General features: G+C 53.9%; 2 protein-coding genes across 2 annotated transcripts in view; both read right to left on the bottom strand.

The window, feature by feature from the left end:
- Positions 1-4,574, bottom strand: part of thbs3a (thrombospondin 3a) — a 35,466-nt gene extending 30,892 nt beyond the window's left edge. Inside the window, exons 1-2 of the mRNA XM_072460263.1 lie at positions 4,434-4,574; positions 1,201-1,407 (exon numbers count right to left, since the gene is read on the bottom strand). Of these exons, the coding sequence (XP_072316364.1) occupies positions 1,201-1,407; positions 4,434-4,527 (301 nt within the window). The 5' untranslated portion in view covers positions 4,528-4,574. The remainder of the gene's footprint in view (positions 1-1,200; positions 1,408-4,433) is intronic.
- A 3,680-nt stretch (positions 4,575-8,254) lies between these two features.
- The window catches only part of LOC140374138 (metaxin-1-like), a 186,553-nt gene continuing 178,512 nt past the window's right edge, over positions 8,255-16,295 (bottom strand). Inside the window, exons 5-8 of the mRNA XM_072460944.1 lie at positions 11,146-11,328; positions 10,246-10,322; positions 9,055-9,212; positions 8,255-8,504 (exon numbers count right to left, since the gene is read on the bottom strand). Coding sequence (XP_072317045.1) covers positions 8,287-8,504; positions 9,055-9,212; positions 10,246-10,322; positions 11,146-11,328 — 636 coding nt within the window. The 3' untranslated portion in view covers positions 8,255-8,286. The remainder of the gene's footprint in view (positions 8,505-9,054; positions 9,213-10,245; positions 10,323-11,145; positions 11,329-16,295) is intronic.

Below are 16,295 nucleotides of genomic sequence, written 5' to 3'. Positions count from 1 at the left end.
TAACCAGATTATAACCAGATTATAATCAGATTATAATCAGATTATAACCAGATTATAATCAGATTATAATCAGATTATAATCAGATTATAACCAGATTATAATCAGATTATAATCAGATTATAACCAGATTATAATCAGATTATAATCAGATTATAACCAGATTATAATCAGATTATAATCAGATTATAACCAGATTATAACCAGATTATAAGAAGATTATAATCAGATTATAACCAGATTATAACCATATTATAATCAGATTATAACCATATTATAACCAGATTATAACCATATTATAACCATATTATAACCAGATTATAACCATATTATAACCAGATTATAATCAGATTATAAACAGATTATAGATCTGCCCGCTGCTGACACAGAACTCTCTCGATCTGTCACTCTTTTGCTTGTGGGTGGAGTCTGCTATGGGACGTTAAGTCCCGCCCCTGGAACAAAATGCTGAAAAAACTGTAAACACAGTCACCATGGCAACTATACTCCTGAGCTCTGGTTGATTGGTTCTGCCCAAAGGGGAGGAGCCTTTATACTCTCCTGATCTCTGGTTGGTTCCGCCCAAAGGGGCGGAGCTGTGCCTCATTAACATTGGACAGGTTGTTTTGTGCCGAGGCCTCATGAGGCTGTTGTAGACTGAGGTGGAATGGACGATTTTTTTCAGCACATTTTTTATCATATTTCCTCGTGGTGTGGACTGTCCATTTGTCCTGCCACGTGTCAATCAAAAAACGCACCTGTCGCTCACCTGCAGCCGCGTGTGGCTCGTCCCCACGTTTCCGCGTGCCTAAGCGCATGGATCTATCATAATATAGTTCCCTCAGTGTACGGGGCAAAATGAAGACGGAGAAAGACAGTTCGAGCTGACGCAGAAGAAGATGGAAATCTACGGGAGACGAGAGATGTGATGCGATCTGTTGCGCAAATAAACAAACGCACGTGTGTGTTGTATCAGTCCACACGGGGGAGTGGCATGAGCACGGGGGAGTGGCATGAGCACGGGGGAGTGCACGGGGGAGTGGCATGTGCACGGGGGAGTGGCATGTGCACGGGGGAGTGGCATGTGCACTTCCGCCTGCGTTCTCAAATCGCAGTAAAATCGTCCATTGCGGCTTTAATGAGGTCCAATCCCCTCTCACCTTTGGCTCCGCCCCTCTCCCTCTCATCCAGTCAGGCCGTACCTTTGCTGATCTTGCCCATGAGCGCCACCTCCAGGATCTTGCTTTGGTCTTTTTTGTCGTAAAGTCCGAACAAAACTCCGCCGAGTTTTGGAGGCAGCTTCAGCGTCGAAACAAGGTAAACGTCACTGAGCGTGCTCAGCCCCGCCCACAGCTTCTTCACCGCCGCCGCTGTTTGCCCCGCCTCCTGCAGCGCTAGCACGTCAATCACTGCAAAAACAGGTCATTTCACAGTCAATAAAAGAGTCTCGTCCAGCGGAAAGTTCAGTTTAAGCTCAAAGACGTCTGGGACGGAAAGAGCAGGACAAGACATGAGGCAAGTCAGAGGTTATAAAGGTCAAAGGTTATAAAGGTCAGAGGTTATAAAGGTCAAAGGTTTTAAAGGTCAAAGGTTATAAAGGTCAGAGGTTACAAAGGTCAGAGGTTATAAAGGTCAGAGGTTATAAAGGTCAGAGGTTATAAAGGTCAGAGGTTATAAAGGTCAGAGGTCATAAAGGTCAGAGGTTATAAAGGTCAGAGGTCATAAAGGTCAGAGGTTATGAAGATCAGAGGTCATAAAGGTCAGAGGTTATAAAGGTCAGAGGTTATAAAGGTCAGAGGTCATAAAGGTCAGAGGTTATAAAGGTCAGAGGTTATAAAGGTCAGAGGTTATAAAGGTCAGAGGTCATAAAGGTCAGCGGTTATAAAGGTCAGAGGTCATAAAGGTCAGCGGTTATAAAGGTCAGAGGTTATAAAGGTCAGAGGTCATAAAGGTCAGAGGTTATTAAGGTCAGAGGTTATAAATGTCAGAGGTTATGAAGATCAGAGGTCATAAAGGTCAGAGGTTATAAAGGTCAGAGGTTATGAAGATCAGAGGTCATAAAGGTCAGAGGTTATAAAGGTCAGAGGTTATGAAGATCAGAGGTCATAAAGGTCAGAGGTTATAAAGGTCAGAGGTTATGAAGATCAGAGGTCATAAAGGTCAGAGGTTATAAAGGTCAGAGGTTATGAAGATCAGAGGTCATAAAGGTCAGAGGTTATAAAGGTCAGAGTGACTGTGTTTCATGTCTTGGTTATAATAACTGTTTATGTGTAAAAAACATAAAAGTCTGTTTCTCTTTCCACATCTCAAATCTTTTCATGTGATTCTCTTTTACATCTGTCCTCCAGACCTTTTGTCCTCCAGACCTTTTGTCCTCCAGACCTTTTGTCCTCCAGACCTTTTGTCCTCCAGACCTTGAGTCTCAGTCAGTTCTATTTGTACAAAACTTTTGGTCATAAAGTTTTACCAGTTTAAGATTGTGACATCTGTGTTTAGTTTGTTCTGATCAGCTCCTTCCATGTTGTAAGAACAGATTTGAGCCAGAGATTCTTCACTTCCTCCTCATGACTCAAGCGTCTGTCATCTGCAGTAAGAACTGTACAGGAACCTCAGGCACCACATGACTCTCAGTATAAGACCTGTACAGGAACCTCAGGCACCACATGACTCTCAGTATAAGAACTGTACAGGAACCTCAGGCACCACATGACTCTCAGTATAAGACCTGTACAGGAACCTCAGGCACCACATGACTCTCAGTATAAGAACTGTACAGGAACCTCAGGCACCACATGACTCTCAGTATAAGACCTGTACAGGAACCTCAGGCACCACATGACTCTCAGTATAAGAACTGTACAGGAACCTCAGGCACCACATGACTCTCAGTATAAGGCCTGTACAGGAACCTCAGGCACCACATGACTCTCAGTATAAGACCTGTACAGGAACCCCCGGCACCACATGACTCTCAGTATAAGACCTGTACAGGAACCTCAGGCACCACATGACTCTCAGTATAAGACCTGTACAGGAACCTCAGGCACCACATGACTCTCAGTATAAGACCTGTACAGGAACCCCCGGCACCACATGACTCTCAGTATAAGACCTGTACAGGAACCTCAGGCACCACATGACTCTCAGTATAAGACCATCGAGCACAACATTCTGGATCACACCAGCAACGTGAACATTTCACCTGAAATAAAGACATTTTTCTTTCTCACTCATCAAAAAGCCGGAGATGGAACTCTGAGGTTCCATTTTTCTAGATCTTTCTTTATAGTGGAGAAAAGAGGAGGATTTGTTCCGTTCTTTTGGACATAATTGAGGTGTATGAACGATAGTCACATTCAGAATAGAAATAGTCTCTATGAGGCACAGTCGCTCCTTCACTTCTTTTGTATCAGGGATATGATGACTTTAGAGCTTTATACACTCTGAGGTGTGTCTTTAGAGCTTTATACACTCTGAGGTGTGTCTTTAGAGCTTTATACACTCTGAGGTGTGTCTTTAGAGCTTTATACACTCTGAGGTGTGTCTTTAGAGCTTTATACACTCTGAGGTGTGTCTTTAGAGCTTTATACACTCTAAGGTGTGTCTTTAGAGCTTTAGAGCTTTAGTTGTGGGTAAAACAGTAAAAGTCTGTGTCGCTGTAATTTATTGAGTAACGCGTTTTTGAACTTCCTTGTGTGTGAGCGTTTCCACGGTAACGAGAAACATAAACACACACGCGCATTCTCCAGGAGCCTCATTCCTTTTACTGCGGAGTGGAAACAAGCGCTCACCAAGACTGGCCCCGAGCCATGAACCGGGTCTAAACCAGGACTAAATCAGGACTAAACCAGGACTAAACCAGGTCTAAACCAGGACTAAACCAGGACTAAACCAGGACTAAACCAGGACTAAATCAGGACTAAACCAGGACTAAACCAGGTCTAAACCAGGACTAAACCAGGACTAAACCAGGACTAAACCGGGTCCAAACCAGGACTAAACCAGGACTAAACCAGGACTAAACCAGGTCTAAACCAGGTCTAAACCAGGACTAAACCAAGACTAAACCAGGTCTAAACCAGGACTAAACCAGGACTAAAGCAGGACTAAAGCAGGACTAAAGCAGGTCTAAACAAGGACTAAACCAGGACTAAACCAGGTCTAAATCAGGACTAAATCAGGACTAAATCAGGTCTAAACCAGGACTAAACCAGGACTAAACCAGGTCTAAATCAGGACTAAACCAGGACTAAATCAGGACTAAACCAGGACTAAACCAGGTCTAAACCAGGTCTAAACCAGGTCTAAACCAGGTCTAAACCAGGTCTAAACCAGGTCTAAACCAGGACTAAACCAGGTCTAAACCAGACCTTGTTAAACTTTTCACTCAAGTAACTTTGAGTGAAAAGTGATGAAAATTAAACTCATATTTTACCTTGAACGTCCCGTTCCTCCGTGACCCCGTGAACCCCGCGGATCCTGAGCCCCGAGACCAGGACCAGAACCAGGACCGGGACCGTCCAGCCCATCCTGAAGACGTGCAGAAGAACCTGAGAACCAGAACTAGAACCAGAACCACAACCAGAACTGAGACCCGAGGAGAGGCGTGATGAACGGCGGAGGACCGGGAAGAAGAGGCTCCAGATGAGAGAACCACCGAAGAGTGGGGGAGGACCAGGGCACCGGGGGAGGACCACCGGCGGCGTGTACACGCTGCAGCCAGTCCTGGTTTAGTCCTGGTTCAGACCTGGTTCAGACCTGGTTTAGTCCTGGTTTAGTCCTGGTTTAGACCTGGTTTAGTCCTGGTTTAGTCCTGGTTTAGTCCTGGTTTAGACCTGGTTCAGACCTGGTTCAGACCTGGTTTAGTCCTGGTTTAGTCCTGGTTTAGTCCTGGTTTAGACCCGGTTCAGACCCGGTTCGGACCCGGTTCAGACCCGCTTTAGTCCTGGTTTAGTCCTGGTTTAGTCCTGGTTTAGACCTGGTTCAGACCTGGTTTAGTCCTGGTTTAGTCCTGGTTTAGTCCTGGTTTAGACCTGGTTCAGACCTGGTTCAGACCTGGTTTAGTCCTGGTTTAGTCCTGGTTTAGTCCTGGTTTAGACCTGGTTTAGACCTGGTTCAGACCTGGTTTAGACCTGGTTTAGTCCTGGTTTAGTCCTGGTTTAGACCTGGTTTAGTCCTGGTTTAGACCTGGTTCAGACCTGGTTTAGACCTGGTTTAGTCCTGGTTTAGACCTGGTTTAGACCTGGTTTAGACCTGGTTTAGTCCTGGTTTAGACCTGGTTCAGACCTGGTTCAGACCTGGTTTAGTCCTGGTTTAGTCCTGGTTTAGTCCTGCTTCGGACCTGGTTCAGACCTGGTTTAGTCCTGGTTTAGACCTGGTTTAGTCCTGGTTTAGACCCGGTTTAGTCCTGGTTTAGACCTGGTTTAGTCCTGGTTTAGACCTGGTTTAGACCTGGTTTAGACCTTGTTTAGTCCTGGTTTAGTCCTGGTTCAGACCTGGTTTAGTCCTGGTTTAGACCTGGTTTAGACCTGGTTTAGACCTGGTTTAGTCCTGGTTTAGTCCTGCTTCAGACCTGGTTCAGACCTGGTTTAGTCCTGGTTTAGACCCGGTTTAGTCCTGGTTTAGTCCTGGTTTAGACCTGGTTTAGTCCTGGTTTAGACCTGGTTTAGACCTGGTTTAGTCCTGGTTTAGTCCTGCTTCAGACCTGGTTTAGACCTGGTTTAGTCCTGGTTTAGACCTGGTTTAGTCCTGGTTTAGACCTGGTTTAGTCCTGGTTTAGACCTGGTTTAGTCCTGGTTTAGTCCTGGTTTAGTCCTGCTTCAGACCTGGTTTAGTCTGGTTTAGTTCTGGTTTAGTCCTGGTTTAGACCTGGTTTAGACCTGGTTTAGTCCTGGTTTAGTCCTGCTTCAGACCTGGTTCAGACCTGGTTTAGTCCTGGTTTAGACCCGGTTTAGTCCTGGTTTAGTCCTGGTTTAGACCTGGTTTAGTCCTGGTTTAGACCTGGTTTAGACCTGGTTTAGTCCTGGTTTAGTCCTGCTTCAGACCTGGTTTAGACCTGGTTTAGTCCTGGTTTAGACCTGGTTTAGTCCTGGTTTAGACCTGGTTTAGTCCTGGTTTAGACCTGGTTTAGTCCTGGTTTAGTCCTGGTTTAGTCCTGCTTCAGACCTGGTTTAGTCTGGTTTAGTTCTGGTTTAGTCCTGGTTTAGACCTGGTTTAGACCTGGTTTAGTCCTGGTTTAGTCCTGGTTTAGTCCTGGTTTATTCCTGCTTCAGACCTGGTTTAGTCCTGGTTTAGACCTGGTAAATATTCACTTCTAAAATAAAAACATGCCTTTTTCAGTGTCGTGAAGAGGCGGTGCTTATCGCTGAAGAGGCGGTGCTTATCGCTGAAGAGGCGGGGCTTATCGCTGAAGAGGCGGGGCTGAAGAGGCGGTGCTTATCGCTGAAGAGGCGGGGCTTATCGCTGAAGAGGCGGGGCTTATCACTGAAGAGGCGGGGCTTATCATTGAAGAGGCGGGGCTTACCGCTGAAGAGGCGGTGCTTATCGCTGAAGAGGCGGGGCTTATCAGTGAAGAGGCGGGGCTTATCGCTGAAGAGGCGGTGCTTATCGATGAAGAGGCGGGGCTTATCGCTGAAGAGGCGGTGCTTATAGCTGAAGAGGCGGTGCTTATAGCTGAAGAGGCGGGGCTTATCGCTGAAGAGGCGGTGCTTATCGCTGAAGAGGCGGGGCTTATCAGTGAAGAGGCGGGGCTTATCAGTGAAGAGGCGGTGCTTATCGCTGAAGAGGCGGGGCTTATCAGTGAAGAGGCGGGGCTTATCGCTGAAGAGGCGGGGCTTATCGCTGAAGAGGCGGGGCTTATCGCTGAAGAGGCGGGGCTTATCAGTGAAGAGGCGGGGCTTATCGCTGAAGAGGCGGGGCTTATCGCTGAAGAGGCGGTGCTTATCGCTGAAGAGGCGGTGCTTATCGCTGAAGAGGCGGGGCTTATCAGTAAAGAGGCGGGGCTTATCAGTGAAGAGGCGGGGCTTATCGCTGAAGAGGCGGGGCTTATCGCTGAAGAGGCGGGGCTTATCGCTGAAGAGGCGGTGCTTATCGCTGAAGAGGCGGTGCTTATCGCTGAAGAGGCGGGGCTTATCAGTGAAGAGGCGGGGCTTATCAGTGAAGAGGCGGTGCTTATCGCTGAAGAGGCGGGGCTTATCAGTGAAGAGGCGGGGCTTATCGCTGAAGAGGCGGGGCTTATCGCTGAAGAGGCGGCGCTTATCGCTGAAGAGGCGGGGCTTATCAGTGAAGAGGCGGGGCTTATCGCTGAAGAGGCGGGGCTTATCAGTGAAGAGGCGGTGCTTATTGCTGAAGAGGCGGGGCTTATCAGTGAAGAGGCGGGGCTTATCAGTGAAGAGGCGGGGCTTATCGCTGAAGAGGCGGGGCTTATCGCTGAAGAGGCGGGGCTTATCAGTGAAGAGGCGGGGCTTATCGCTGAAGAGGCGGGGCTTATCGCTGAAGAGGCGGTGCTTATCGCTGAAGAGGCGGTGCTTATCGCTGAAGAGGCGGGGCTTATCAGTAAAGAGGCGGGGCTTATCAGTGAAGAGGCGGGGCTTATCGCTGAAGAGGCGGGGCTTATCGCTGAAGAGGCGGGGCTTATCGCTGAAGAGGCGGGGCTTATCGCTGAAGAGGCGGTGCTTATCGCTGAAGAGGCGGGGCTTATCAGTGAAGAGGCGGGGCTTATCGCTGAAGAGGCGGGGCTTATCAGTGAAGAGGCGGTGCTTATTGCTGAAGAGGCGGGGCTTATCAGTGAAGAGGCGGGGCTTATCAGTGAAGAGGCGGGGCTTATCGCTGAAGAGGCGGGGCTTATCGCTGAAGAGGCGGGGCTTATCAGTGAAGAGGCGGGGCTTATCGCTGAAGAGGCGGGGCTTATCGCTGAAGAGGCGGTGCTTATCGCTGAAGAGGCGGTGCTTATCGCTGAAGAGGCGGGGCTTATCAGTAAAGAGGCGGGGCTTATCAGTGAAGAGGCGGGGCTTATCGCTGAAGAGGCGGGGCTTATCGCTGAAGAGGCGGGGCTTATCGCTGAAGAGGCGGGGCTTATCGCTGAAGAGGCGGGGCTTATCGCTGAAGAGGCGGGGCTTATCGCTGAAGAGGCGGTGCTTATCGCTGAAGAGGCGGTGCTTTCAGCTCTAAAACCCTGAAATGTGAAAAGCTTAAATGACGACATCGTGCTGAACATTTAAATAGATTTATTCCATTTCCTGTCATGTGACACGTCATGTGACATGTCACATGACACGTCATGTGACATGTCACGGCTGGTGCTCTTGCTCGTGCGTCTCCGGCTCGTCGTCGGGCGGCTCCTCTAGCGCCCCCGTCTGGTGCAGACTGACCGACAGGATCCCCGTCAACACGGCGTAACTCAACATGGCGCCCACCGCAAACAGCATCGACAGAAGCTGCTTCCGCCGCTTGTGAGGCACGTGATCGCCGTCGTCCGGGGCAACGGGCGGCGGGCGAGGAGCCGGATCTGTGGAGAGGAACCAACTTTAAAAATCAAACATACCGCCCATACCCCCCATACCACCATACCCCCCTATACCGCCCATACCCCCCTATACCGCCCATACCCCCCCATACCGCCCATACCCCCCCATACCGCCCATACCCCCCCATACCGCCCATACCCCCCCATACCGCCCATACCCCCCATATCACCATACCCCCCCATACCGCCCATACCCCCCTATACCGCCCATACCCCCCTATACCGCCCATACCCCCCCCATACCGCCCATACCCCCCTATACCGCCCATACCCCCCCATACCGCCCATACCCCCCTATACCGCCCATACCCCCCTATACCGCCCATACCCCCCTATACCGCCCATACCCCCCTATACCGCCCATACCCCCATACCGCCCATACCCCCCTATACCGCCCATACCCCCCTATACCGCCCATACCCCCCATTACCGCCCATTTCCCCTCATACCCCCCATTACCCGCCATTACCCCTCGGGGCTGGCTGCGGGCGGGGCTGGCTGTGGGCGGGGCTGGCTGTGGGCAGTGCTTACCTGTCCCCGTTGGGGGGAAGTACAGCTGCAGGACGGTGGAGCAGAAAACACACAGGTTCTCCAGAGTCTGAAGATGCTGCTGCAGTTTAGAGTTCGGGAACTTGATCTTGAAAACAGGCGCCAAATGTCCAAAGACCACAGCGTCCAGAGAAGACGGACTGAAGAGAGACACAGGTCACAGGTCACAGGTCAAGGCCAACGTGGGTCAAGTGTGGGTCAAGTGTGGGTCAAGTGTGGGTCAAGTGCAGGTCAAGTGCAGGTCAAGTGTAGGTCAAGTGCGGGTCAAGTGCGGGTCAAGTGCGGGTCAAGTGCAGGTCAAGTGCGGGTCAAGTGCGGGTCAAGTGCAGGTCAAGTGTAGGTCAAGTGCAGGTCAAGTGTAGGTCAAGTGCGGGTCAAGTGCAGGTCAAGTGTAGGTCAAGTGCGGGTCAAGTGCAGGTCAAGTGTAGGTCAAGTGCAGGTCAAGTGTAGGTCAAGTGCGGGTCAAGTGCGGGTCAAGTGCGGGTCAAGTGCAGGTCAAGTGCGGGTCAAGTGCAGGTCAAGTGTAGGTCAAGTGCGGGTCAAGTGCAGGTCAAGTGTAGGTCAAGTGCAGGTCAAGTGCAGGTCAAGTGTAGGTCAAGTGCAGGTCAAGTGCAGGTCAAGTGTAGGTCAAGTGCAGGTCAAGTGCAGGTCAAGTGTAGGTCAAGTGCAGGTCAAGTGCAGGTCAAGTGTAGGTCAAGTGTAGGTCAAGTGCGGGTCAAGTGCAGGTCAAGTGTAGGCCAAGTGCAGGTCAAGTGTAGGTCAAGTGCGGGTCAAGTGCGGGTCAAGTGCGGGTCAAGTGCAGGTCAAGTGCGGGTCAAGTGCAGGTCAAGTGTAGGTCAAGTGCGGGTCAAGTGCAGGTCAAGTGTAGGTCAAGTGCAGGTCAAGTGCAGGTCAAGTGCAGGTCAAGTGTAGGTCAAGTGCAGGTCAAGTGCAGGTCAAGTGTAGGTCAAGTGCAGGTCAAGTGCAGGTCAAGTGCAGGTCAAGTGCAGGTCAAGTGTAGGTCAAGTGCAGGTCAAGTGCAGGTCAAGTGTAGGTCAAGTGCAGGTCAAGTGCAGGTCAAGTGTAGGTCAAGTGCAGGTCAAGTGCAGGTCAAGTGCAGGTCAAGTGTAGGTCAAGTGTAGGTCAAATGTTTGAACGAGGCTTGAAATAAATTCTGCAGCAAATGAAACGTACGAGTCGCCGAAGAAGAACTTGTGTCGTCCGAGTCTCTGGGACAGAAGGTTCATGCAGTCGAGCGCGTCCAGCAACATCTGCAACACATGATGACCTTTACTCCTCCTCCAGGTCCTCACCTCCTCCAGGTCCTCACCTCCTCACCTCCTCCTCCTCCGGGTCCTCACCTCCTCCTCCGGGTCCACACCTCCTCCTCATCCGGGTCCTCACCTCCTCCTCCGGGTCCACACCTCCTCCTCCTCCGGGTCCTCACTTCCTCCTCCGGGTCCTCACCTCCTCCTCCGGGTCCTCACCTCCTTCTACGGGTCCTCACCTCCTTCTCCAGGTTCTCCTTGGGGTCTCACCTCCTTCTCCAGGTTCTCCTCGGGGTCTCATCTCCTTCTCCAGGTTCTCCTCGGGGTCTCACCTCCTTCTCCAGGTTCTCCTCGGGGTCTCACCTCCTTCTCCAGGTTCTCACCTCCTTCTCCAGGTTCTCCTCAGGGTCTCACCTCCTTCTCCAGGTTCTCCTCGGGGTCTCACCTCCTTCTCCAGGTTCTCCTCGGGGTCTCACCTCCTTCTCCAGGTTCTCCTCGGGGTCTCACCTCCTTCTCCAGGTTCTCACCTCCTTCTCTAGGTTCTCCTCAGGGTCTCACCTCCTTCTCCAGGTTCTCCTCAGGGTCTCACCTCCTTCTCCAGGTTTTCACCTCCTTCTCCAGGTTCTCCTCAGGGTCTCACTTCCTTCTCCAGGTTCTCCTCGGGGTCTCACCTCCTTCTCCAGGTTCTCCTCGGGGTCTCACCTTCTTCTCCAGGTTCTCCTCGGGGTCTCACCTCCTTCTCCAGGTTCTCCTCAGGGTCTCACCTCCTTCTCCAGGTTCTCCTCGGGGTCTCACCTCCTTCTCCAGGTTCTCCTCGGGGTCTCACCTCCTTCTCCAGGTTCTCCTCGGGCTCCAGGAGCTCTCCTCCTCGCAGGAGCCTCAGTCTCTCGTTCTGGAGGCGGTGCATTCGTCCTGGTAAAATCAAACCCAGAGGAAACGGTAGATGTTCTGAAAACCAGCGGCGAGTCACGTCTGCGAAGTTCTTACTGTCGACCCACGAGAAGTAGATCTGAGAGAGACCAGAGAGAGACCGGGTTTAGACCGGGTTGGGACAGGGTTAGGGACCGGGTTGGGTCAGGGTTGGGTCAGGGTTTGGGACAGGGTTGGGTCAGGGTTGCGGTCAGGGTTTGGGACAGGGTTGGGTCAGGGTTGGGTCAGGGTTTGGGACAGGGTTGGGTCAGGGTTGGTCAGGGTTTGGGACAGGGTTGGTCAGGGTTTGGGACAGGGTTTGGGACAGGGTTAGGGACCGGGTTGGGTCATGGTTGGGTCAGGGTTGGGACAGGGTTGGGACAGGGTTGGGTCAGGGTTTGGGACAGGGTTGGGTCAGGGTTGGGTCAGGGTTGGGTCATGGTTTGGGACAGGGTTTGGGACAGGGTTGGGTCAGGGTTGGGTCAGGGTTGCGGTCAGGGTTTGGGACAGGGTTTGGGACAGGGTTTGGGACAGGGTTGGGACAGGGTTTGGGACAGGGTTGGGTCAGGGTTGGGTCAGGGTTGCGGTCAGGGTTTGGGACAGGGTTGGGTCAGGGTTGGGTCAGGGTTTGGGACAGGGTTGGGTCAGGGTTGGTCAGGGTTTGGGACAGGGTTGGTCAGGGTTTGGGACAGGGTTTGGGACAGGGTTAGGGACCGGGTTGGGTCATGGTTGGGTCAGGGTTGGGACAGGGTTGGGACAGGGTTGGGACAGGGTTGGGTCAGGGTTTGGGACAGGGTTGGGTCAGGGTTGGGTCAGGGTTGGGTCATGGTTTGGGACAGGGTTTGGGACAGGGTTGGGTCAGGGTTGGGTCAGGGTTGCGGTCAGGGTTTGGGACAGGGTTTGGGACAGGGTTTGGGACAGGGTTGGGACAGGGTTTGGGACAGGGTTGGGTCAGGGTTTGGGTCAGGGTTGGGTCAGGGTTGGGTCAGGGTTGGGTCAGGGTTGGGGTTGGGTCAGGGTTGGGTCAGGGTTTGGGACAGGGTTGGGTCAGGGTTGGGTCAGGGTTGGGTCAGGGTTTGGGTCAGGGTTTGGGACAGGGTTGGATCAGGGTTGGGTCAGGGTTGGGTCAGAGTTGGGTCAGGGTTTGGGACAGGGTTTGGGACAGGGTTTGGGAAAGGGTTGGGACAGGGTTGGGTCAGAGTTGGGTCAGGGTTTGGGACAGGGTTTGCGACAGGGTTTGGGACAGGGTTGGTCAGGGTTTGGGACAGGGTTTGGGACAGGGTTTGGGACAGGGTTGGGTCAGGGTTTGGGACAGGGTTGGGTCAGGGTTGGGTCAGGGTTGGGTCAGGGTTTGGGTCAGGGTTGGGTCAGGGTTTGGGACAGGGTTGGGTCAGGGTTTGGGACAGGGTTTGGGACAGGGTTGGGACAAGGTTGGGTCAGGTTTGGTCAGGGTTTGGGACAGGGTTGGGTCAGGGTTTGCGATAGGGTTGGGACAGGGTTTGGGAAGGGGTTGGGTCAGGGTTTGGGACAGGGTTGGGTCAGGGTTGGGACAGGGTTGGGTCAGGGTTTGGACAGGGTTAGGTCAGGGTTTGGGACAGGGTAGGGTCAGGGTTTGGGACAGGGTTGGGTCAGGGTTTGGGACAGGGTTTGGGACCGGGTTGGGTCAGGGTTGCGGTCAGGGTTTGGGACAGGGTTGGGTCAGGGTTTGGGACAGGGTTGGGTCAGGGTTGGTCAGGGTTTGGGACAGGGTTTGGGACAGGGTTAGGGACCGGGTTGGGTCAGGGTTGGGTCAGGGTTGGGACAGGTTTGGGACAGGGTTGGGACAGGGTTGGGTCAGGGTTCGGGACAGGGTTTTGGACAGGGTTGGGTCAGGGTTTGGGTCAGGGTTGGGGTTGTGTCAGGGTTGGGTCAGGGTTTGGGACAGGGTTGGGTCAGGGTTGGGTCAGGGTTTGGGTCAGGGTTTGGGACAGGGTTGGGTAAGGGTTGGGTCAGGGTTGGGTCAGAGTTGGGTCAGGGTTTGGGACAGGGTTTGGGACAGGGTTTGGGAAAGGGTTGGGACAGGGTTGGGTCGGAGTTGGGTCAGGGTTTGGGACAGGGTTCGCGACAGGGTTTGGGACAGGGTTGGGACAGGGTTGGTCAGGGTTTGGGACAGGGTTTGGGACAGGGTTTGGGACAGGGTTGGGTCAGGGTTTGGGACAGGGTTGGGTCAGGGTTGGGTCAAGGTTTGGGACAGGGTTGGGTCAGGGTTGGGTCAGGTTTTGGGTTAGGGGTTGGGTCAGGGTTGGGACAGGGTTTGGGACAGGGTTTGGGACAGGGTTGAGTCAGGGTTTGGTTCAGGGTTTGGGACAGGGTTTGGGACAGGGTTTGGGACAGGGTTGGGGACAGGGTTGGGGACAGGGTTGGGGAAAGGGTTTGGGACAGGGTTTGGGACAGGGTTGGGACAGGGGTTGGGTCAGGGTTTGGGTCAGGGTTGGGTCAAGGTTTGGGTCAGGGTTGGGTCAGGGTTTGGGACAGGGTTGGGTCAGGTTTGGGACAGGGTTGGGTCAGGGTTCGGGACAGGGTTTGGGACAGGGTTGGGTCAGGGTTTGGGTCAGGGTTTGGGTCAGGGTTTTGGACAGGGTTGGGGACAGGGTTGGGGACAGGGTTGGGGAAGGGGTTGGGGAAGGGGTTGGGGAAGGGGTTGGGGACAGGGTTTGGGACAGGGTTGGGACAGGGGGTGGGTTTGGGACAGGGTTGGGTCAGGGTTTGGGACAGGGTTTGGGACAGGGTTGGGACAGGGTTGGGACAAGGTTGGGTCAGGGTTGGGTAAGGGTTTGGGAAAGGGTTGGGTCAGGGTTTGCGACAGGGTTGGGACAGGGTTTGGGACAGGGTTGGGTCAGGGTTTGGGACAGGGTTGGAACAGGGTTGGGTTAGGGACAGGGTAGGGTCATGGTTTGGGACAGGGTTGGGTCAGGGTTGGGTCAGGGTTTGGGACAGGGTTTGGGACCGGGTTGGGTCAGGGTTGGGTCAGGGTTGGGTCAGGGTTTGGGACAGGGTTGCGGTCAGGGTTGGGTCAGGGTTTGGGACAGGGTTGGGTCAGGGTTGGTCAGGGTTTGGGTCAGGGTTGGGTCAGGGTTGGGACAGGGTTGGGACAGGGTTGGGACAGGGTTTGGGACAGGGTTGGGACAGGGTTTGGGACAGGGTTGGGACAGGGTTGGGACAGGGTTTGGGACAGGGTTAGGGACCGGGTTGGGTCAGGGTTGGGACAGGGTTGGGACAGGGTTGGGACAGGGTTGGGTCAGGGTTGGGTCAGGGTTGGGTCAGGGTTGGGACAGGGTTTGGGTCAGGGTTTGGGTCAGGGTTTGGGACAGGGTTTGGGACAGGGTTGGGGACAGGGTTGGGGAAAGGGTTTGGGACAAGGTTGGGACAGGGGTTGGGTCAGGGTTTGGGACAGGGTTGGGTCAGGGTTTGGGACAGGGTTGGGTCAGGGTTTGGGACAGGGTTGGGACAGGGTTGGGACAGGGTTGGGACAAGGTTGGGTCAGGGTTGGGACAAGGTTGGGTCAGGGTTGGGTCAGGGTTTGGGACAGGGTTGGGACAGGGTTTGGGACAGGGTTGGGGACCGGGTTGGGACAGGGTTTGGGTCAGGGTTGGGGACCGGTTTGGGACAGGGTTGGGACGAGGTTGGGTCAGGGTTTGGGAGAGGGTTTTGGTTAGGGTTGGGGACCAGGTTGGGACAGGGTTTGGGTCAGGGTTGGGTCAGGGTTTGAGACAGGGTTGGGACAGGGTTTGGGACAGGGTTGGGTCAGGGTTGGGGACAGGGTTGGGGAGAGGGTTGGGGACTGGGTTGGGGACAGGGTTGGGGACAGGGTTGGGGACAGGGTTGGGGACAGGGTTGGGACAGGGTTTGGACAGGGTTGGGTCATGTTTGGGTCAGGGTTGGGTCAGGGTTGGGTCAGGGTTTGGGACAGGGTTGGGTCAGGGTTTGGGACAGGGTTGGGAACCGGTTTGGGAACCGGGTTGGGACAGGGTTGGGACAGGGTTGGGACAGGGTTGGGAAAGGGTTTGGGACAGGGTTGGGACAGAGTTGGTTCAGGGTTTGGGAAGGGTTTGGGACAGGGTTGGGTCAGGGTTGGGTCAGGGTTTGGGACAGGGTTGGGTCAGGGTTGGGTCAGGGTTGGGGTCAGGGTTTGGGACAGGGTTGCGGTAAGGGCTGGGTCAGGGTTTGGGACAGGGTTGGGACAGGGTTGGGACAAGGTTGGGTCAGGGTTGGGTAAGGGTTTGGGAAAGGGTTGGGTCAGGGTTTGCGACAGGGTTGGGACAGGGTTTGGGACAGGGTTGGGTCAGGGTTTGGGACAGGGTTGGAACAGGGTTGGGTTAGGGACAGGGTAGGGTCATGGTTTGGGACAGGGTTGGGTCAGGGTTGGGTCAGGGTTTGGGACAGGGTTTGGGACCGGGTTGGGTCAGGGTTGGGTCAGGGTTGCGGTCAGGGTTTGGGACAGGGTTGCGGTCAGGGTTGGGTCAGGGTTTGGGACAGGGTTGGGTCAGGGTTGGTCAGGGTTTGGGTCAGGGTTGGGTCAGGGTTGGGACAGGGTTGGGACAGGGTTGGGACAGGGTTTGGGACAGGGTTGGGACAGGGTTTGGGACAGGGTTGGGACAGGGTTGGGACAGGGTTTGGGACAGGGTTAGGGACCGGGTTGGGTCAGGGTTGGGACAGGGTTGGGACAGGGTTGGGACAGGGTTGGGTCAGGGTTGGGTCAGGGTTGGGTCAGGGTTGGGTCAGGGTTGGGACAGGGTTTGGGTCAGGGTTTGGGTCAGGGTTTGGGACAGGGTTTGGGACAGGGTTGGGGACAGGGTAGGGTCATGGTTTGGGACAGGGTTGGGTCAGGGTTGGGTCAGGGTTTGGGACAGGGTTTGGGACCGGGTTGGGTCAGGGTTGGGTCAGGGTTGGGTCAGGGTTTGGGACAGGGTTGCGGTCAGGGTTGGGTCAGGGTTTGGGACAGGGTTGGGTCAGGGTTGGTCAGGGTTTGGGTCAGGGTTGGGTCAGGGTTGGGACAGGGTTGGGACAGGGTTGGGACAGGGTTTGGGA

Source organism: Eucyclogobius newberryi, unplaced genomic scaffold (genome assembly GCF_026437365.1).
Source record: "Eucyclogobius newberryi isolate DKJ021-1_F unplaced genomic scaffold, fEucNew1.0.hap1 SCAF_3, whole genome shotgun sequence".
Lineage (NCBI taxonomy): Eukaryota > Metazoa > Chordata > Actinopteri > Gobiiformes > Gobiidae > Eucyclogobius > Eucyclogobius newberryi.
Note: the sequence above shows the minus strand (reverse complement) of the source record. Positions and strands in the feature narration are given on the sequence as shown.